This window comes from Phocoena sinus, chromosome 3, assembly GCF_008692025.1.
Source record: "Phocoena sinus isolate mPhoSin1 chromosome 3, mPhoSin1.pri, whole genome shotgun sequence".
NCBI lineage: Eukaryota > Metazoa > Chordata > Mammalia > Artiodactyla > Phocoenidae > Phocoena > Phocoena sinus.
In genome coordinates this window covers 8,596,496-8,617,906 of record NC_045765.1, presented here as the reverse complement: position 1 = coordinate 8,617,906, position 21,411 = coordinate 8,596,496, and the positions used below count along the sequence as shown (strand labels likewise).

General features: G+C 55.5%; 1 protein-coding gene and 1 long non-coding RNA gene across 6 annotated transcripts; one reads left to right on the top strand and one right to left on the bottom strand.

Moving 5' to 3' along the window:
• Positions 1–365: 365 nt before the first annotated feature.
• On the bottom strand, positions 366–8,322 carry LOC116750620. The gene is made up of 3 exons (XR_004349048.1): positions 8,284–8,322; positions 4,880–5,042; positions 366–788 (listed from the first exon to the last, which is right to left on the bottom strand). It is a non-coding gene; the product is annotated as an uncharacterized LOC116750620 (long non-coding RNA).
• ADGRE5 (adhesion G protein-coupled receptor E5) lies at positions 5,210–21,395 on the top strand. Of its 5 annotated transcripts, XM_032625491.1 has the most exons (20): positions 5,278–5,577; positions 9,015–9,065; positions 9,285–9,404; positions 9,956–10,111; positions 13,450–13,581; positions 14,143–14,289; positions 14,760–14,906; positions 14,995–15,041; positions 15,170–15,247; positions 16,745–16,922; positions 17,007–17,114; positions 17,335–17,558; positions 18,149–18,328; positions 19,152–19,343; positions 19,606–19,832; positions 19,960–20,026; positions 20,161–20,252; positions 20,338–20,506; positions 20,594–20,698; positions 20,784–21,395. In XM_032625491.1, the coding sequence occupies exons 1-20, from the start codon at positions 5,538–5,540 to the stop codon at positions 20,811–20,813; spliced, it is 2,490 nt and encodes an 829-aa protein (XP_032481382.1). In that variant the 5' UTR covers positions 5,278–5,537; the 3' UTR covers positions 20,814–21,395. The 5 variants fall into 5 exon arrangements, with proteins under 5 accessions (XP_032481379.1, XP_032481378.1, XP_032481382.1 ...); XM_032625488.1 differs by lacking the exons at positions 13,450–13,581; positions 14,143–14,289 and having other exon boundaries at positions 5,210–5,577; XM_032625490.1 differs by lacking the exons at positions 13,450–13,581; positions 14,143–14,289 and having other exon boundaries at positions 5,281–5,577; positions 19,251–19,343.
• The last annotated feature ends 16 nt before the right edge of the window (positions 21,396–21,411 follow it).

Here is a 21,411-nt window from a genome sequence, read left to right as displayed (position 1 = left end):
ACCCACTTTACTTTACTCATTAATTTTTTTTAATTCCATAAGGTATACCCACAAGCCCTCAACAAGAAGTGGGAGATGGCCCTGCCCCCTCCAGCCACCACCCTGAATTCTGTTTCTTATTTTCTCACTCCTTTATTTATTTTTATAATAATCACTTGTATTTTTATTTATTTATTTTTAATATTTATTTATTTGGTTGCACCGGGTCTTAGTTGCGGCAGGCAGTCTCCTTAGTTGTGGCTCCAGGGCTCCTTAGTTGCGGCTCGCCAGCTTCTTAGTGGTTGCTTGTGAACTCTCAGTGGTGGCATGCATGTGGGATCTAGTTCCCTGACCAGGGATCGAACCCAGGTCCCCTGCATTGGGAACGTGAAGTCTTACCCACTGTGCCTCCAGGGAAGTCCCACTCCTTTATTTTTTTAAGTTTTCTTCGACATGTTGGTATGCTGAAAACTTGTATCAATTTCTCTGTCTGAGCTTTATGACTCGGGTGGCTTTCAGATGGGCTTTGGGGACTTCTTTTTTGCTCAAGATTTGACTATGATCAAATCCATATCACAGGCTTTAAATATATTACCATTTTATTTGTCAATTACACCTCAATAAAGCTGGCGGGGGGTGGATAAAGATTCTACTACGAAACCTGTCCAGCTGCAAATTAAGATTTTTGCACTGCATCCAATTTTTAAAATGAAGAAAGGAGTGTGTTGCCAGGACCCAGCCATCTGGCAGCTGACCCCTGGGGTTCTTTTTCACAGCCGTGTAATATTCCACTGTTTCTCCAGTTGTTACTGAGGAAACATGAACGTTCTGTTAAAGTCTTAACAGCCATCTTGTTAATGTGCTACCTTTAAAGAATCATTGGTGTTGTTCCTTTTAAGCAACTCGCCTCTCTGTTCCCTCTTACTTCCCCAAATCTTGGGGATCGCTGGGAGTAGGGGTAAAGTTGGGACACTTTGGGGTCTGGCTACCCCTGAGGAGCCCTCTCTGACCTGAGGCCATCGGCTGCCCTGTTGGCCCGGCAGCTGTTTATAAACCAGCTATTTATAGCCCCACCCCGCCCCCCAGCCCATGTCACTGCCCACTTCCTTGGGGCCACCAGTGAGCTCAGTGCTGATGGGGAAGGGGAAGTGGGTTGTTAGGTGCTGGGGTTTGTTTAGGGTTTGAGGGTGCCCTTAACAATTTCCTGAAGGCCTTCATTTCCTAGAAGCTGAGAACACAGAGGTGATAGCTCAACCTACTTTTCTTACCTCAGTCAGTTTGGGTGAGGGAGGAGGTGGAACAGGGCGCTGGGACCCCGTGCCCCGTCCTTGGCCCTAAACGCAGCCCTCTAAGGCATCACAGCTTTGTGCTTCACTTCTCATTGGCTTTGGGCTGCTCCTCCACATCTTCCTCTATCCCCCATTCAAATGGGGTACAAAGCGCCCCTGAGACCCCCATAGCCCCAGCCCCTGGAGACTGAGAGGCCTGGGCAGTCTTGGGGGCCCGGGCTAAATAGGTGCTTGTGCAGTGCCCCCCAGCACTCTGCCCCAGGGCCGTGGCTCCAAATAGCTCAGCTTCTATATTTAGAAGTTTGCTCGGCAGTGCCAGGGAACTATAAATACGGCCCGGCTCTGCTGCTGCCTCCCAACTCCCCAGGCTGGGCCAGGCCAGGTGGGGGCCAGGGCTTAGGAGGATGCCAGCTGGGCCAGGGCTGAGTCTGCACCAGGAGTCCCTGGTCAGGTGGATTCTGGAGGCCTGGGCTCGAGGGAACCCAGGTGTCCAGCCTGCAGGAGGAGACAATGGGCCCATTGTTGGGCCTTTCCCCAGGTTGAAGGCCATCAGTCTCTGGCCTCCCACCCCCTTCCCTCACTCCATGGGGTTTCCTGGCGCAGGGACAGCTGTCTGGCCTCACAATAGCTGTGCCGTCCTCCTGGAGCCAGCAGCTGGGCTCATCCGTGTGGGGGCTGGCCCGGCCCCTTCCTCTGCCATTGTCTCCCTTCCAGGGGGCTTCCTGTTATGCCCCCTCTACCCGAAGACCCCATCTGACCTCCTCTCTCAGCCTGGGCTTGCGAGGGTGCTGGGCATGGGCTGATGGCACAAGAAGCCAGGGGGCAGAACACTGGGGTCCCCTCGTCTCCCTCCCCACCGCAGAGGACAGCAAAGAAGAGGGTTTCATCCTAAGAGCCACTGCTGTAGTTCACTGAGTTTCTATTCTCAGCTACATCCCTGCCATCCACTCACTCCCTTATGATCTTCACCAGCCCTGCTGCGAGGTTCTGACCATTTCACAGATGGGGAAACTGAGGCCCAGAGAGGCCACATCACCCGCCCAAGACCACACAGTCCAAAACATAGGGAATTCTCTGGCAGTCCAGTGGTTAGGACTCCATCCTTCCACTGCAGGGGGCATGGGTTCGCTCCTTGGTCGGGGAACTAAGGTCCCATAAGCCATGAGGCACAGCCAAAAAAAAAACAGGTACATGATCTCCCACAGCACCACTCTCATTTATTACTAAATAGATTTTAAAAAAATAAAAAGAGGAAGAGACTGGGTTTGCCCAGGACCTCTGATATGAGATGGCGGTGCCCTGTGACTGTGCATGTCATTTTACTACTCTGTGCCTCAGTTTCCCCATCTGCCAAATGGAAATCACAGCACCTGCCTTCTAGGCTACTGGGAAGATAAGTGAGTTCAATCCCTGCAAAATGATTAGAGGGCAGCCAGGCATACAGTGGGCGCTGGATGAATACTGTCATCCACTGTGATGATGTGTTACCGTGGCAGCTATAAAAATAAAAATAAAAATAGAATATAATAAATAATACTATCATTATGATTGGCTGACTAGTCCTGGATCTGCTACTTCCTAGCTGAGGAATCTCAGGCCAGTGGCCCAACCCCCCAGGTGCTGGTTTCCCATCTGAAAAACAGGGATGCGTGTCCCTACCTCACACTGTTGTGGAACAGAGGTGTCGAGATTGTCCAGGGCTTTGGGGCTGGAACTTCAGGGCAGAGGAAAGGGGGAGAAACACTGTGACACCTCAGCAGGGGCAAGATAATGAAGCCTGTAGTGGGCTTCCTTCAGTGGAGGGTAGTATTACTAATTATGCAGCCCTACTGGGTGCAGGCTTTGCTCTGGTTCTACAGGGACACAAATGGACCAAAGTCCTGTCCTCCAGGATGACAGTCTAGGGGGGGTGGGGGGCAGACAGTAAACAAATTAAGTAGGTAAATTTCGTGATGGGGGATGGCAAAGGGCTACAGAGAACTGAGAAAGTAGGAAATATTCAGAGGATTACATTTATGACATGGGGACGGGGGGTGGGGGGTTGGTCAGGGAACGTCTGGGCAAAAACATGAAGAGAGGAGGGAGCGAGCCATGAGGTTATCTAGTTGTCTGGGTAAGAGTGCTCCAGGCAGAGGGAACAGCCTGTGCAAAGGCCCTGAGGTCACCCCATGCCTGGTGTTTTCCATAAGGAAAACTGTAGCCAAGCTACCGAGGAGAGAGTGGGAGGAGGTGAGGGCAGGGAGGTGACAGCAGAGCAGGCCGGGCCTTGTGGGCCGAGGAAGGACTTGGGGTTTGACTCCGAGTGAGGTGGGAGCCGTGGAGGGTGTCTGAGCAGAGGAGGGATGAGATCTGACTCAGGTGTTCCCAGGCACCCTTGGGCCACTTGGAGGGGAAAGGAGTGGGGGGTGGGGTGGGGGGGATGTCCCTCTTCTTGCCTTCCCCAATCCTTCTCTCCTATATCACTGGTTCCTTCCTTACCCTGCTCTGTGAGGCCAGTAGGCAGGAATTAAAATCCAATTCACCAGAAAGGAAAACTGAGTCCCAGGATGGTTAGACCTGCTCCAAGGGCCCAAGACACATCCCTGGGGGAGGAGAAGGCATGATTGCAATCCTTGGGCAGTGGTTCCCCCAGGCTGGAACCCCTACCCCGCAGCTTTTTCAAGCACCAGCTGTCAGACCTGTGAGCCTGTGGTGGGGGGAGGTAGGGGCATGTCCAGCCCTGGAATTTCCAGCTCTAAGGGAAAAAAGCCAAAAATCCACCTTGGGCCTTGTCTGGCCCCCTCCCCTCCCAGTCTCCTCCCATGTCCACTCCCCTCCCCCTGAGGAAACTGAGGCACAGAGAGACCTCAGTTACCCTGATGGGACCCCTTTCCATGCCCTGTCCAGGTCAAAGGGACAGGAAGAGCAGGAAGGGGTTAATTTTAGGACTGGGGGTGCTCCACCATCCCTGGGATAAGGCTTCTCTGCCTCTGGCCATGAGTGACCTTTTTTTTCCATGACTGCAATCCTAACCTTTTAAACTATTATGTACTTAATATTTTATTTAATTTTCTAAGCTGTTGCATCCTTGAATCCATTCATTTAAAAAAGAATCTTTATATTGATGTCCTGATTGGGAAACCCTTCTCATTGCCTCAAATAGTCTGTAAATTTACAAATAAATAAGAACGCAAGGAACATGAACCATGGATTCTAGCCGGATAAACCTCAGGGCCACCAAGGTGTTAGCACCCAGTAGAGACTTTCTCCTGGACCTTGGGCTCATTGCAGGGACCTGGGGACTGAACTGCCTACCTGTGGATCTCTGCTTAGCCACTTGTTACCTGCACCTCAGTTTCCCCCTTCTGCAAAATGGGAATCATAGCAACACCTGCCTCGAAGGTATTTCGAGGAGTAAATGAGTTAAAATAGATAAAGAGATAACTCTAGGCAAATCAGGCCTGTCTCAGATTAAGTGCTTTCTAAATAATAGTGTTTTTTAAAACAAATGATCAGAAGGCTCGAGATAAACCAGTCATATGACTTATTTGGAAAGGAAACAACTCTCCTATCTTGTGATTCTCTGTTGATTAGTGCAGTGTCCAGGAATGCCCAAAATATAAGTTTCCTACCAGGTGAAACGCTGACCCAGAAAGGCCAGCTCCAGGAGCATGGTGGCCCCAAGATCCCGCAGTTTCTCTTCTTGGCATCAGCCTGGCATCCGTGAGGGCCCCTTTGTGCCCCTCCCCCAGCTCTTCTTTGGACTCTGGCCTCTCTGTGTCTCAGTTTCTCCATCTGGAAAACAGAGGAGGAAGGTCCTGTTAGCTCAGAGGCTGGCCCTGGAGACTCAGCTCGACGAGGCAGCGAGCACAGGGTGGTCCCCCAACGTGGGTGCCCTGAGCTATTATTTCTGACGTGGCTCCTCCCCAACCTCAATGCCAGACAAGGCAAGACTTCCTCCTTGGCCCTGGGATCAGCCAAGCAGAGTACACAGGGGCCAGAGAGTTCAGACACTCAACAGGCAGCTTGTGCCTCTATGCCACGTTTGAGTGTGTGTGTGTGTGTGTGTGTGTGTGTGTATGCCCTCGCGCGCAACACACAGCGCCCCTGGGTCTGTGTTTTCACTGCACTTTCCTGTTGGTTTTCAGCTCCAGGGAGGGCCCTGGGCCAGTGGCTGCCCCGCCTTTATAAAGGGCTGGCGGGCCTTGGGGAAGCCTGCACAGCTGCCCAGCCTGGAGACACAGAGAAGCCCTGCCCTAACTTCTGCTTTCCCTGCGGGCAGCTTAGACCATGGGAGGCCCCCACAGCGTTGCCTTGTTCGTCTTTCACGGTGAGAATTTTGCGGCCCCGTGGGGTGGAGGGCAGGCAGCAAGGGAGCCCCTGACAGCACCATGTGGTGCTCCGGCCCCCTCTTCCCCGGGGAGAAACGCAAAGTGCGGTTGGCAGCTCTGGGGCCAGGCCCGGAGGAAGCCACATGGTCAGGCAGGGGCTGAGGGCACATGGGGAGAGGGGCTGCTAGTGCCCAGCACCCCCAAGGCGTGGCAGGATCCCTCAGGTTGCTCTAAGAGCCTGCCCCCTCTCCCAGAGAAATCTCTGCGCTCTCTACTGGAGCCACTCCGGGGGCTGCTCCCAAAGCGGGGAAACAGGTTTGGGGAAGGAGAGGGGAAAAAAGCGAGTGCTGGGACTCCTGAAGACAGCTGGGCATAGGGGAGTGCTGCGGGGCTGGAGGGCTGGGGGGTTGGGGTGGGACCTCCCCACTGAGGGGGTACCCCCAACCTGTCCCCCACTGTCTCGGTGGCGTGGGGCAGCCCCAGAGACCCTCATTCTGGCTCGCCTGGGCCCAGCTTGGACTCAGCTGTGGGTGGAAAGGACTTTGCCAGTGGACGGTTTGAACTTGATGTTTGCTGCGACTTCCCCAGGGCCTCCCTTCCCGCCCCACCCAGGGTGGCTCTACCGGTTATCGTGGGCAGCTGGTTGCCAGGGCAACCAAGCAACAAAGAGAATGAAGAAATGGCATTTGGGGTACCAACCAGAGCTTCCCCAGGCCACAGGGACGGGCTTCCCTGTGCTGGCCCGGGATGGCAGGTGTGAGCCCAGTGGTTCCCAGACTGGGAAGCAAGAAACTGGAATCTGTGTGGGGCACACCTGATGGGGGGGCGGTGTGTCACCGGAGCCAGATCTCGCAGCCCCTGAATCTCACTTTCCACATCTGTAAAATGTGGCAAGACTGGTCTTCACTTTATAGGGCTGTGTTAAAGGTTAACTGAGTTCGTATGCCAACTATTCCTGGTTCACAGAATTAAGTAAACAGAATTAAATAATTTATTATTATTATTATTTCACTGGCTGGTCTGGGGGATAGACTGGGGGGTCCTTTGCAGGAGGATCAAGGAGAGGATGACCGCCCCATCCCCACCCCAGGAATCTTACGCCTCAGGGCTCGGCGGGGGGAATGCAAACCAGATGGGACTGGGAGCAGATGACCAGCCGCTCCACTCCCAGCTCCTGTTTGGGCGACTTCCAAGGACCCAGATGGAGAAGTCCTGGCCCAAGAGCCTCCGTGGTGGGGGAGCAGTGCCCAGCCTAGGCAGAGGTCACAGGGCACAAAACAACCGTCCCATCCCCCTGCAGCATCTGGGGACCTTGACCCTATCAATTCCACCTTTTCCAAGCTCCTCTGTTCACCAGATTCTTCCTGAATCTTTTTCTGGGCTTCAAGCCTCAGTCTGTCCATCAGCAGAATGGACACAAACAGGGCAGTTGTGAACGTGAAAGTTGCTACTGGGGACTTTGGGAGCTGGGGACAAATCAGCCCAGGTCCCATCCTACCAGGGAAGGCCATTTTGTGGTGTGTCATGCAAAGAGGAACTGAGCCCCAGCCAAGGGGGAGACTAGCCAAGCCCGGTGACCAGAGAGGAGGACGAGAGAAGTCATCACACGAGGGAGGGGAAGGACATTCCAGCCTCAGTTTACCCTGGCTGGGAGTGCTTCTGGGAGGGACTCTTGCCCACCGCCAGCCTGAGGGGTATCAAGTTTGGACCTAGGGGCTGAGTGGTCAGGGGACCCTCCAGCCTGCACCCTTGACAGCCCCGCACCCCAGAATTCCCCTGGGAGCTCCCTCCAAAGGCAACGAGCTATGAGTCATCCGTTCCCTTGGCCCAGGAAGTGACTCATGCCTGCCCTTCCTCCCAGCCCCCATCCCTCCGCCCACCGCCCCTTTTGGGTCTCCCTGGATTGTTGGGGTCTGCATTGCCTCCCCGGCATTCCCACGTGGGCAGGGACTGGACGCCTCCCCCAAGCCCTCCCCATGCCTCCACCTGTTGCTGAGGTGCCCTCACCCCCTCACTCCCTTTCCCTCTGTTTCCATCCCACCCCCTTTCTAATTGTTTTTCTCTATCTTGCTCTCAATCTCCATATCTGTGTCTCCCTGTCCAATCTCTGCCATTTCTGTCTCTCTCTTAGTGTCCTGTTTCTCTGTCCCTCTCTATCACTGTCTTAACTTCTGTTTCTCTCCATCTGTCTCTCCTCATCTCTCTGTCTCTGTTTCTTTCTCCCTCTCTCTCATCTCTGTTTTCTCTCCATCTCTGTCTTCTTGTCTGTCTGTCTCTGGTGAACCGTGAGGAGATCCCCATCTCTAAAGCCCCTGATGACCTGAGGAGGCCCCGAGAGTGGGGTGCCCCTGAGCAGCAGGTACAGCCGGGGAGGAGGCTGTACCTGTTACGATGTCACCCCCAACGTGAGCCCACAGCATCTTCCTGTGTGCAGGGGAGGCTAGGGTGAAATGTCACCACTGGGTCTCAAGACAGCCATCAGGGCTGACAGATATCGTGGGCGTGGTGTGCATGCACCTGCGTCCTCAAGGATGGGTGTGTGGGCTGGAGGATCTTAGATTCGGGGGGTGGGGAGGATCTGAGAAAACACCCAGTCCTTTTCCTCCAACCCCCTCATTCTTACACAGAGAAACGTTGCACGGGGAACTCTACTCAATATTCTGCGATAACCTCTATGAGAAAAGAATCTGAAAAAGAATGAATACATGTAGGACTTCCCGGGCGGTCCAGTGGTTAAGATTCTGAGCTTCCACTTCAGGGGGCATAGGTTCGATCCCTGGTCAGGGAACTAAGATTCCACATTCTTCGTGGTGCAGCCAAAAAAAAAAAAAGAAAAAAAGAATGAATATATGTATGTGTGTAACTGAATCACTTTGCTGTATGCCTGAAATTAACACAACATTGTAAATCAACTATAATCCCATATAATTTTTTTTCAAAAAGAAAAGAAACGTTGATGACAGTAAACACTTTGACACACCAGGTGATATTCGGAGGCTTACTTCTCACATTACTCTAGGAAATGGGTCCCGTCACCATCCCCATTCTACAAAAGGGGAAGCTGAGGCTCTGAGAGATGAGGTAACCTGACCACAGTCCAGAATTTGAACTGTGGCTGCCAGGTTCCAGTCTGTTTACTGAACTGTTGCCGACAGAGCCCACAGGTCCGCGGGAGCCAGGACCCCCTCGGTGCTTGGGCCCCTTCTCCATCCCTCAGTTTCTGAAACCCACCTCCAGGTGACAGGTGGCAGAGCCTCTGGCCATGGGTGTCCAATCTCTGGGAGGTGCCACGTACTCACTCTCTCCTTGAGCAACGGACAGAGCCCAAGCCTGGGAGGGGCCAACAGCCCCCTTTCCACAGTTGCTTCGCTCTTAGCATTGCATCTGCCCTTCCCTGCTCTGGTGACCCCCTTGACCCTCCCCTTCTCTGTTCCAGTGCTGTGTGTCTTGCTGACTCTGTCGGAAGCTGGGTCCCAGAACACCACGGGTGAGTCTGCTGGGAGCAACTCAGTCCACAGCCGGAGCCTGGGGAAGGGGCCCTAGACCCTCACCCACCCTCCCTCAGCCCAAACAGGAGAGAGGCCTGTTGCAGGGGGAAGGCCAGGGTCATGCCTCCCCAACACCCCTTCTTATGGAGATGATCCTGCCCCCCTCCCCAGCCCCTGACTCAGCCCTCACGTTCTGACCAAGGTCTCCATCCCCACAGCCTGTGCTAGGCCGTGCCCTGCAAACTCCTCATGTGTCCGTGATACCTTCTGCCGCTGCGCTCCGGGATTCAGTCCTTCATCTGGGGAGACCTTCACCAATTTCTTCGGCAGCTGTGATGGTACAGAGGCTTGGGGGTGATGGAGGGACATGCAGAGATTGTGGGGTACAGTCCAATGCCCGTGGGGGGACATGGGTGTTGGTTGGGGGCTTCAGCCTTTCTCCTCAGGACCATCATCAAGGACCGAAAAAAGAGAAAGGAAAAGCTATGAGAGAGGTGGAGAGATGAGACATGAATAAACATGGCCTCCTGGAGAGAGAGGAGCTGGGTCTCCAGGAGTCTGGAGTCTGTGCCTCAGTTTGCCCTTTCAGGACTGAGGAGGGGGGTGCAGAGCTTCCACCCACCCCCTGCTTCAGCACTTCCCACTGTGTCCCAATCTGGGGTGCCGGCCAGAGGGCCAAGAAGAGCAGAGCTGATTGCACAAGCTTCAGGAATGGCTTGCTCCAGCCGCAGCCCAGCCTCAGCAGTATTGCCTGAGAGTCTAATTCTTTCTAAAAAGACACTGATTAGCCATCAGGACCAGTGCTGGGGAGCCAGGTAGGGGATGGGGATCTCTGCCCTGACCAAACTCACGCCTTTGGGAGGTGACCCTTTGCCCTGCTGTGTTCCAGACATCAACGAGTGCGGACCACCCTTGACAGTGTCCTGTGGAAAATTAGCAGACTGCCAGAACACGGAAGGGGGCTATTACTGCATGTGCAGCCCAGGATATGAGCTTATTTCTGGGGCAACAATGTTCAAGAATGAGAGTGAGAACACGTGTCGAGGTAAGAATGACCCTGCATCTTCCACTTCTCCATCCATGAGGTTTGGGGTCACCCAAATACTGAGTCATTCCTGTAGCATCCAGGGGTCAGGGCTTTGGTTACAGGTGTAGCACCCAGGTCTGAGTTGGGACAGATGTACCTGTGCCTTTCCCATCTGCACAGAGAGGCAGGGCGGCATGAGCCAGGGACCCAAATCCTGGCTTTGCCACCTGATAGCTGTGTGTGTGACACTGGCAAGGATACTTATTCAGAAATCACCGTTAACATGTGGGATGTGATAATACTATTGTGAGTGTATGGGGTTTTTTGTTTTTGTTTTTGTTTTTTTGCGGTACGCGGGCCTCTCACTGCCGTGGCCTCTCCCGTTGCGGAGCACAGGCTCCGGACGCGCAGGCTCAGCGGCCATGGCTCACGGGCCCAGCCGCTCCGCGGCATGTGGGATCTTCCCGGACCGGGGCACGAACCCGTGTCCCCTGCATCGGCAGGTGGACTCCCAACCACTGCGCCACCAGGGAAGCCCTGTTTTGTTTTTTTAGAGTCTCTATCTTTTACAGATAAAAACAAAAGAGGTTTGCCTTTTATTAACTGTGTGATTTTGGACAAGTTACTTCACCTCTCTGTGCCTCGGTTTACCCATCTGTAAAAAGGGGGTGACCAATGGCGCTTATTACCTCATAGAATTGCCAGGAAGGTATAGGAGATCACAAAACACAAAACAGTGACGGCTGTTGGGTTTTTAAATTATAATGATTATGATTTAATGTACCCTTTCCAGGATGGGCATCCCTGTGGTTCATGCCCCACGGTGGGTGCTTGCGAGCAGCTGTCCCAGTCTATCCCTTTACCAGGGACCCCGGAGGAGCCTGGTCTCCACACATCACCAGGTTTTGCCCCCTTTCCAGAGGGGGCAGGCAGGCAGGGAAAGGGGCAGATGGGGCCAGCAGTGGACAGACAGGAGCCACAACTCCAGAGAGGGGTCCAGAGAGGGGTCCAGAGAGGGGATTAGACACGAATACTGAGGACGGGGAGGGGAAGGTGGGAGGTGAGGAGGAGGTTGAACCCAGGGTTCAGAGGACTCTGAGTAGGGTCCACAGGTCCACCCTGCTGCTACCTTGGTCCCAGCGCCTTCCCTCCTGCCCTGCAGAGGGAGGGCGGCAGAGCCTCCCTGGTGGGAGGGAAGAGAGGACCTGCATCTATGTGGAGGTGCTGCTGGTCCACAGGGGCCTCTGTGGGGGTATGCTGTGCTTGAAACATGTGGCCTGGCCAGAGCCTTCACGTGAACTGGAAAAATGTCCCTCATCTCCAAGGTGAATACTGTGTGTTTAGGGAATGGAGAGTGAGCTGGTTTTCCTCTCCCACTTGCCTCCTTGGCTGGACACCCTTGTGCAGTCAGCAACCTGCACAACTGTACATGGTGGTCTTGGAACCCACTCAGTGTGCCTTGGCTGGGGGTGCCACCCACCCACTGTTGTGAGCCCCTGCAGAGACACGGATGAACAAGAGTGAGGTGTGAGAGGGAGCTCTACGGACCTCAAGGAGGGTGACTGCGAGAGAGCAGCCTGCTGGTTTGGACCAGAGTTTGCTGCCTGAAGACCTAGCTCTGTGACTGGCTCAGCTGGACTGTCTGTGCACCCCTTCCTCAGCATTCCAACCTTTGCCACACCTGAGGATGTGTCCGCCCGTGTCCTGGCCGTGGGGTCTGCTACGGGCAGGAGACACGGGCTGCTCCCTGGGTTCCTCATCCCACTTTCTCCAGGCATCAGAGGGCCATCTTGTGCACCTACCTCATCTCCCAACCCTCTCTGAACCCCAAGGCTCAGAACCCTTTGCAGAGGGTCACTTCCAGATGTTTGGAACATCCCCCCGGCCACCTGGCATCTTATTTGCATGAAACAAAAGAGTGGCTGGCATTCAAGATACTCAATGAGGTCACAGCACCGTGTGTTCCAGCACAATATCTGCCCTCTTCGCCGCTCTTAGTGACTGCTGGGAGGAGACCTGCCCTCTGGGGCCCTCTCAGACCCCCTGGGCCATGGTGGACCCTGGGACCCTGTCCAGAAATGCGGGAGGAGGGAGATTCAAGGACAGGTCCACCGTCCCTGGCCAGCCCTGCCCTGGCTCAGCAACCTGCCTGGAAAAGATGCCTCCTGGCACCCTGACCCCAATTCTCAGCCACTCAGCTTCCATCTATTTCCCCACACAAGGCTCCACCCTGACCCTCCCCAGTAATTCCAGTTCACGGACCTGAGGCAGCTCTGATGACTGGGGCCTGGGAGGACGTTGTGTCAGGGGTGGGCAGGGTGACATCGAGCCCCCAGCACACTGGAAGAATCAGATGAACAAAGAGGCTCCCATCTGGAGCAGATGACAGGAGAGGTTGTCATCAGGGACCATTGCCCCTGGCCTGACCCTCTACTGAAGAGATCAACCCAGGCCCCATGATGACCCAGACCACTTGGGGACAGAAGACGGAGGCTGAGCCCCACTCAGCAGGGTCCACAGGTCTACGTCCCAGGTGAGAGGCCAAGGGCCAAGATGACAGAAACACCTGCCACCCTTCATGCATGACACCTGCTCCCTGCTCCAGCCACCCAGCCATTGCCCACTGCAGACCTTGCTCAGACGTGGATTCTCACCACTTCCTGCCAATCTAGGCAATGCCTTCATGGGAATCAGAAAAAGGCACCTTCAGAGGCCCAAGGCTGCCTGGCCAGACATCAGCCCCACTGTCCAGCACAGCCTGGTGCCCACTGTCCAGATGGCCCTGGCCTTTCCGGCATCACCCCCATTTTCTGTGCCACTGCCCAGAAGCCTCGTCCTTGAGGGGCGTGGCTCAGGGGTGGGTCTTGGTGCATCTCCATGGAGCTGGAGTCTCAGAGTTAGCGTGGACAGGAGAGTGCTGTCCCGCCAGGGTCACCAGGATCCAAGGAGAACTCAGCTGACAGCACTCACTCTGGGGGAGTCAGGACAAAGTCCGTCACCGAGAGCCAAGATGGGGCCTCCCTGCTCAGGGAACACAGCATTTCTCCTGTACTCGGTTCCCAGGAAGGCACGCCCAGGCCTTTGTCCAAATCCTTAGGCTGGGACACAAGCAGCTGTGATGTCCCCACCACAGCTGGGAGCTTCCCAGGGAGGCTGAGAGAGCCAGAGCCGGCAGACAGGGGAGGACTTGGGTCACTCCTGGCCACATCTGGACAACAGAATATCTGGGCTACCATGCTCACCCACAGGATGTCTCCATGTGAATTAGAAAAGACCCACTCACCGAGGGAGAGAGAGCGGGCCCGGGAGGCTGTCCACAGCTGCAGGCATCCATCATCCTCTCACCTCCCTTGCAGATGTGGATGAATGTCAGCAGAGACCCAAAGTCTGTAAAGGCCGCAGTCTCTGCATCAACACGCAGGGCAGCTACCTCTGCCAGTGCCCACCTGGCTTGAAGCTCAACCTGGAGGACCCAAGACATTGCACAGGTAGAGGCCCTGGGAAGACAGTGTGAGGCTGGCCTGGAGCTGAAGAAGGAGTCGAGGCGGTCCCTGGAGCCTGAGGAGGAGGGAGAAGAGCCTCAGGTTCCTGCAATGCCAAGGGCCTGCCGGGGCCCTGCCCAAGGATTCGCCTCCCCGAAAGGTCCCACCACAGGCCAGGGAGGCGGCAGAGCCTTCTGGGCCTGGGGTTCCCTTGTGGAGTTCCCTGTCTCTGTGAACATCCCCAGACCTCGCCCCTTCCTCATCTGTCACATTCGAGCAGAGGAAGCTGTCACTTCCTGTTCCCAGAAGGGGAACCTCAGTCCAGGGCTGGACTGTCAGACCCCATGACTCAGTCTCCCTCCTGGTTTTACTATAAAGTGGGGACCATGGTCCCTGCCACGCCCATCTTGCAGGGAGGCTACCTTAAGGTGCTTTGAGGGTGAAGTTGAAGGTCACCAGGTGATGGCACGTGCAATCACAGTGGGGTCCTTGGTGCTGGGCAGTGATAAGCGGATACAGTGAGAAGTGGAAGTTGGGGGGCGCCTGACCCTCTGGCTTTGTCCTCAGATGTGAAAGAATGTACCTCGGGGAGAAACCCATGCCACAACTCCAGCCACTGCTTCAACCTCGTGGGCACCTATAAGTGCCACTGCCGTCCAGGCTGGAAGCCAATTCCTGGGGTCCCCAGCAGCCCAAACAACACTGTCTGCGAAGGTTCAGAGCTCAGATGCTATGTTCTTGGAGACCCACACTTAAAACATCTGATCACATATTCAGTGGCACCCACCCAAACCAAACAGAAAGAATGCTGGGGGAGCCCTGCTGTGCCAGGCATTAATTCTTTTGGGGCTAAATGTCAAAACATCTGGGGGTCCTGGAGAAGGAGCTGGGGTGCCAGGAGAAAAGCTCCCAGGGACTCCAGGCAGCAGCTAATAACTGAGACGAAGACACTTCAGTATTTTCACAACCTGCCTATCTGTATGGGGCCCACCTGCTATGTGTCAGAACTCTGCACACTTCCCATAAATAACCTCAGCGTCCACCGTTCGATGATGTGCAGTCACCGGGTGGCATCACCTCCGGGCGTGGGAGGGGGCACTAATATGGGAAAAAGAGGGGCACAGAGAGGAGAGGGGCCTCATCAGGGCTGGGACAGAGCCAGACCCCCTTCTTCGTGTCCCCAGATATGGATGAGTGCAGCTCCGGGCAGCATCAGTGTCACAACTCCACCATCTGCGTCAACACCGTGGGTTCATACACGTGTCACTGCCGCCAAGGCTGGGTGCCCAAACCCGGATTCCAGGATAAGCAAATGGGCACCATCTGCGAAGGTACCTGTCCTGACCTGACCCCAGACCCCCTCCTACAACAAGCACAGACACTCTCACACCTAATGAACTGCTGTCCTGTCCCCTGCAGAGATCTCCTTCCCCACCTGGACCGCACCCCCTGAAATCAAGAGCCAGGTGAGTGGCCTCAGCAGGGAACAGGAGACAGGAAATCTTCCACCCAGCTCACCCTGTCCACCCATTTTCCCCAAGCTCCCCCATCCAGGATGAGGTTCTCTGACCCCCCTTCTCTCCCCTCTCTCCAGAGTCTCTCTGGCTTCTTTGAAAGAGTCCAGAAAATGAGCATAGACTTCAAGTCAGCCTTTCCTCAGGAAACCATCCAGGTAAGGGCAGGCCCTGGGGGGGAACCCCAGGACAGTGTGGGGTGGCTGGAGGTTGCTTCAGTGTGAGTGGAGATGCCCAAGCAGGGGCCTCTGTGTCTGTATGCACAATATATACACACACCATATATATACATTGTACAAATACAGACATACATACACACCCCAAAATGTACACACACACACACACACACACACACACACACACACACACACACACACATATTTGAGAGGGATATAATGGCAATAGAATGAAGCAGTTGAGAATTTCACCTCTGGAGCCAGGCCTCAAGGTTCAAATACACCCCATCCTACCCGCTGCCACTTCCTGCTGTGTGACCTCAGGCAAGTGACTCCCCCTCTCTGGGCCTGTCTCCTCACTTCATAAATGGTGCCTGCTTCATACAGGTGGTGAAAAGGTTTAAATGAACTAATAGAAGTAAGGCTCAAAGAATAGTGCCTGGCACACAGTATAAGCAGTATACGTAAGTTTTGGCATATGTCCTTAGCCTGGTAGAAATATTGAGCCCCTAAAAAATAATAATAATAACTTTTAAAAAGAGAAATATGTGAGGAACTTCCCTGGTGGTCCAGTGGGTAACACTCCACACTCCCAATGCAGGGGGCCTGGGTTCCCTGGTTGAGGAACGAGATCCCGCATGCATGCCGCAACTAGTAAGAGTCCTCATGCCCCAACTAAAGATGCCGCATGCCGTACAAAGATCCCACGTGCTGCAACCAAGACCCGGCGCAGCCAAAATAAATAAATAAGTATTAAAAAAAGAGAGAGAGAGAGAAACATGTGAGCCCCTTGTATCATTTAAAATTTTTCCTGTAGCTACATTTTTAAAATATAAAAGTAGGGCTTCCCTGGTGGCACAGTGTTTGAGAGTCCGCCTGCCGATGCAGGGGACACAGGTTCGCGCCCCGGTCCGGGAAGATCCCACATGCCACGGAGCGGCTAGGCCCGTGAGCCACGGCCACTGAGCCTGCACGTCCGGAGCCTGTGCTCCATAACGGGAGAGGCCACAACAGTGAGAGGCCCACATACCGCAAAATAAAAAAAAAAAATAATAAAATAAGATATAAAAGTAAAGAATAAATTTAAGAGTAAACAAGTGAAATTAATGTGAAAATTGCATATAACCCAATAGATTCAAACTATTACCATTTCAACGTGGAGCCATATTTCAAGCGACACCTGTGGCTCGTGGCAACTGTTCTGGGGCAGTGCAGACTTAGAAAAGGGCCTGTGCCTCATAAATGTTAAGCGCTGTCGTTGTTATAATACGTGCACACAGGCATATACTCAGTCCCCTTACTTGTCTTCTGGCTACTGCAGTGTCTTGAAGATTCCCCTGTGTCTGTCCCCCAGGCAACCCAGGTGGTTCTCCAGTGTGTACCCCAGTTGTGGGGGCGGGGTGAGGGGAGGTGAGATCAGGGTCCTTCAGGCAGCCCCTGTGGTGCAATGACCCAGCAGCTGTCACCCAACACCCACAGTACCTCATCATGTCACTGGATGACCTGTTGAAAACCCCAGGGGACCTGGAGGCCTTGGACCTGTCTTCCAGGCACCACACAGCCACCTACCTGTTCTCAGGCCTTGAACAAATCCTGAGGACCCTGGCCAAAGCCATGTCTGAAGGCTCCTTCATCTACCATTCTCCTGGGGACACAGGTGAGATCCCGTCCTGCTCTGCCCCAGCCCCGGGCCCCCCCTCATACACCCAGAGCTCCTGATCACTGCCCCCTGTCCCCTCAGAGTTGTCCCTGATGGTCCAGAAGCAGGGGAACGGAAACATCACCGTGGGCCAGAGCCAGGCACGGATGCTGCTGGACTGGGCCGTGGCAGCTGGAGCCGAGAAGTCCGGTAATGGCAGGATCCGGAGTGGGCACCTGAGGGAGAGGGATGGAGAAGCTGGGATATGGCTAGGGGTGAGATTCCGAATATGCAGCAACTGAAAACTGACCCATGGGGAGGGACTCCAGGCATCACAGTGGACTGGTGAGCCTGAATTAGACATCTTAGGAGGGAGGATGGGGCACAGAAGGAAGCAGAGCAGAAGGTAGCCAGCGTGTCTGTCCCCCAGGCCCCACCGTGGTAGGAATCCTTTCCAGCCCGAACATGCAGAAATTGCTGGCCAACGCCTCTTTGGACCTGGACTCGGAGAAGCAAACCGAGCTGGAAGAGATCTACGAAAGTCCTGTCCGCGGCGCCCAGCTCAGGCTTCTTTCAGCCGTCAACTTGGTCTTTCTAAGCAACACGAACACAGATAAACTCAACTCCAAGGTCACCTTCACCTTCTCCCACCCTGTGAGTCCTTGGGTGGGGAGGGGGGTTCAGCCCTACTGCTCACCCCATGGCCAAGGTCACCGTGGTCCCTCTGCAGCCTTTGTTTCCCCACTTCCACCCACTCTGCTCCTTCCTTACAGGTATCTCAGGGCCTTTGCACTTGCTGTGCCCTCTGCCTGGGACAACTTTCCTCCACATGACTCAGTCCTTTACCTGTCTCCAGTCTTTGTTCAAATGTCACCTCCTTTTCTAGGCCTTCCCTGACCTGCTTATTTTAAATTACAATCTGTAATCACACCCCACCTTTCCCCTTTGCTGTTTTCTTTCTTTCTTTTGCACTCAGCACCTTCTAACACACCATCTAGTTTACTTATTGAAAATTTATTAGGTTTATTATTTTCTATCTGTCTCCCCCACTAGTATGTCAGCCCCAGAAGGACAGGGACTTGTGTCTGCCCTGTTTACTCCCGTGTCCCCTGGCCTGACACACACAGTAGGTGCTCAGTAGACAAATGCCAAATGAAAAACAGCCCTCTTTGGGTTCAACCCAAGCCCAGTACCCAAGAGTGGGCTCCAGGCTAACCTCTACCACCGCCCCTACCTGCTCACAGTGGGAGATGCCCGGGACAAGGAAGGAGCTGATCTGCGCCTTCTGGAGGAATGACAGCAACAGGAGAGGGTACTGGGCCACCTCGGGCTGCCAGACGCTGGGCAGCGGGAATGGCAGCACCACCTGCCAATGCAATCATCTGAGCAGCTTTGCCATCCTCATGGCCCACTACGATGTGGAGGTGAGCAGACCAGGAGCCATCCGCAAAAGCCCACAGGTGGCACGGCTGGCTTCGGTGAGACAGGCAGCTGGTTCTTGGGGGTACGGTCCACCTGATTCTGTATGGTTGCACAGCCCAGGCGGCCCTACACCACACCTCCCAGCCCCTTCCCTGGGACCCCCCCAGACCTCCACATGACCCAGCAACTAAACAGAGTGGCCTGGCACTGCAGGCCCTGCTCCAGCCGGTGCCCCTCTGACTGCTCACCCCCTAACAAGTTGTTAAATATCCCTAAAAGCTCCTGAGGGAGCACAACTTTCTGTATGTGGCCTCAGAGGGATCCATAGATACGCTGGGCCATGTGAATACCTGGAATGGGCCAGGCAGAGTAGGGGAGGCTGGTGGTCCAGGCCCAAGGCCCAGGAAGGACAAAAATGTGGGTTTTGAGGAGCTCATAGGTGTGGCCAGGTGTAGGAGGGGCAAGAGATGAGATAGAGATGAGGGTCAGAGAGATGGGCTCATCAGTGTTGGGAAAGAAGGTTGCAGCCATCGAGGCCTCACTGGGGACCTTCTCAGGAGAGCTGTCTGGGTGTGTAGTGGAGAAGCCCATCCGGAAGAACTAGGGATCCCTGCTGCACCCATGGGGGTGGGGGTGGCGGTATTTAGGATGAGACACAGCAGGTTTACTCAGATGTTGATGGTAGAAGAGGTGGGGGGGAGATGAGCCACCTGATCAGAGTCCTACAGGCCAGGTCCCAGGTGCCTGTTGGTGGTGGGGCCCACAAGGAGGGCAGGAAGGCCTCAGAGCACTAATCGAGTCCCGCCCACCCCGTCCTGCATCCAGGACTGGAAGCTGTCCCTGATCACCAAGGTGGGACTGGCTTTGTCGCTGGTCTGCCTGCTGCTGTGCATTCTCACCTTCCTGCTGGTGCGGCCCATCCAGGGCTCGCGCACCACGGTGCACCTGCACCTCTGCATCTGCCTCTTCGTGGGCTCTACCATCTTCCTGGCGGGCATCGAGAACGAAGGCGGCCAGGTGAGGCCCCGCCCCGTGGAAAGCCCCACTCTCGCCTGAGCGCTAGACTTACCTGCGAGGGCCCTGAGTGGGACAGCCCCGCCCACTCCCAGCTGGGTCCGGTGGTCGGGCCCGGGAAGCCCAGGGCCCCGCCCATTCGCCCGCTTTAAACCCCGCACGGCCACGCCCTGACTCCGCCTGCCATCCGGCGTCGGGCCCGCCCATCGCTGACGTCACCCACCCCTCCGTCCCTCCGTCCCTCCGCCCCGCCCCCGCCCCGCAGGTTGGGCTGCGCTGCCGCCTGGTGGCCGCGATGCTGCACTACTGCTTCCTGGCCGCCTTCTGCTGGATGAGCCTCGAGGGCGTGGAGCTCTACTTCCTCGTGGTGCGCGTGTTCCAAGGCCAAGGCCTGAGAAAGCGCTGGCTGTGCCTGATCGGCTACGGCGTGCCGCTGTTCATCGTGGCCGTCTCAGCAGCCATCAAGAGCCAGGGCTACGGCCGCCCCCAGTAGTGAGTGCGAGGTGGTGGGAGAGGGCCAGGGCGTGGAGGCTGCACCCAAACACAGTGCCCCTGCTCGCCTGTGACCCCACCCTCTGGGCTTACTGGGTGCTGACCGGACCCCTCCCTTCTCGCCCAGCTGCTGGTTGGACCACGCCAACGGCTTCCTCTGGAGCTTCCTGGGACCTGTGACCTTCATCGTTTTGGTAACTGCCTCACTCCCCACCCCGCACCTGTGGAAACCTGAGGTGCTTGGCTCCACACTGAGCCGGCTCCACTGGCTTTCTCCCTGTGAGTTCCAAGGACACCCCCTAATCCGAATTCTGTGCTTCCCACCCAGTGCAATGCTGTCATCTTCGTGATTACTGTCTGGAAGCTCACTCAGAAGTTTTCTGAAATCAACCCGGACATAAAGAAACTAAAGAAGGCCAGGTGAGAGCAGGGGCAGGGAGGGGGCCTGGCAGGAGTGGGTGTGTGAGGCGAGGACCTTACGCGGCAACTGCACACCTCCCCACAGGGTGCTGACCATCACCGCCATCGCCCAGCTCTTTGTGTTGGGCTGCACCTGGGTCTTTGGCCTGTTCCTCTTCGACCAACGTAGCTGGGTGCTGTGCTACACCTTCAGCATCCTCAACAGCCTGCAGGGCCTCTTCCTCTTTGTGCTGTACTGCCTCCTCAACAAGAAGGTGGGCTGCAGGCCGGGCTGCGGGCGGGGCTGGGACCCTAGTCCCAGGGCCCCCTCCTCCCCTCACCTGGCACCCTGTGCCCCACAGGTGAGGGAGGAGTACCGGAGGTGGGCCTGCATGGTCACCAGGAACAAGTACTCCGAGTTCGCCACATCCACCTCTGGGTCTGGCTCCAGCCAGAGTCAGACTCAGGTAAGGGCTGAGCCTTGGAGCGGGGGTGCAGGCCATAAGGCACCTGGGCCTGGGGTCAGTTCTCACGGGGCTCCTTTCTCTCCAGGCCCTCAGGCCCTCAGAGTCTGGCATGTGAAGGCGCCGTCCAGGCCAGGCCAGCGGCTCCCGTGGCCTCCGCAGCTCCTCCACATGCTGAAGACCTCCTCTCCTCTCCCACTGCTCTGCTCCCTCCTGCCCTGGTCCCCATACGCACCATGGAGAGGAGGGTGACAACGGCCACCTGGCACCGTACTCCAGAATACCCAGCCAGGGTGGAGAGCCGGACCTACTGGGCCTGCTTCTGGCTGCCTCTCAGCTCCACCCTAGCCAGGACCCAGGGCAAGGGCAGAAGCTGGCCCAGGACTGCAGCCCCTTGCCCTGGCACACAAGGCCCAGACAGACTGAGGGCTCCTGTGCCCAGCCTGGCCCTCCCCCCTCATCTGTCTTTGCTACAGAACAAGAGGCCAGGGTGCTGGGGCTCAGCACCGGTTAAGCTAAGACTGAGGTCAGGGGTGGGAAAAGGGTAGGGCCGAAGGCTCATGGTACAGAGGCCCATCTGCCCCCAGGGCAGAGGGTTCTCACTGATGTGAAGGCTGTGGATACTGTGTAATGTTTTTTATCTGTATAAACCTTTCAGTGTTGACACTTAAAAAAATTAAATATCACTTTGACATAGAAAGTGGCATTTCTTCCGG

Bases quoted from the DNA above. Each gene is read 5' to 3' on its own strand.
- ADGRE5 (XM_032625491.1), top strand. From the start codon at position 5,538: ATGGGAGGCCCCCACAGCGTTGCCTTGTTCGTCTTTCACG. The intron at 17,559-18,148 runs GTGAGTCCTTGG...ACCTGCTCACAG, and splicing joins CCTTCACCTTCTCCCACCCT to TGGGAGATGCCCGGGACAAG. The intron at 20,253-20,337 runs GTGAGAGCAGGG...ACCTCCCCACAG, and splicing joins AAGAAACTAAAGAAGGCCAG to GGTGCTGACCATCACCGCCA.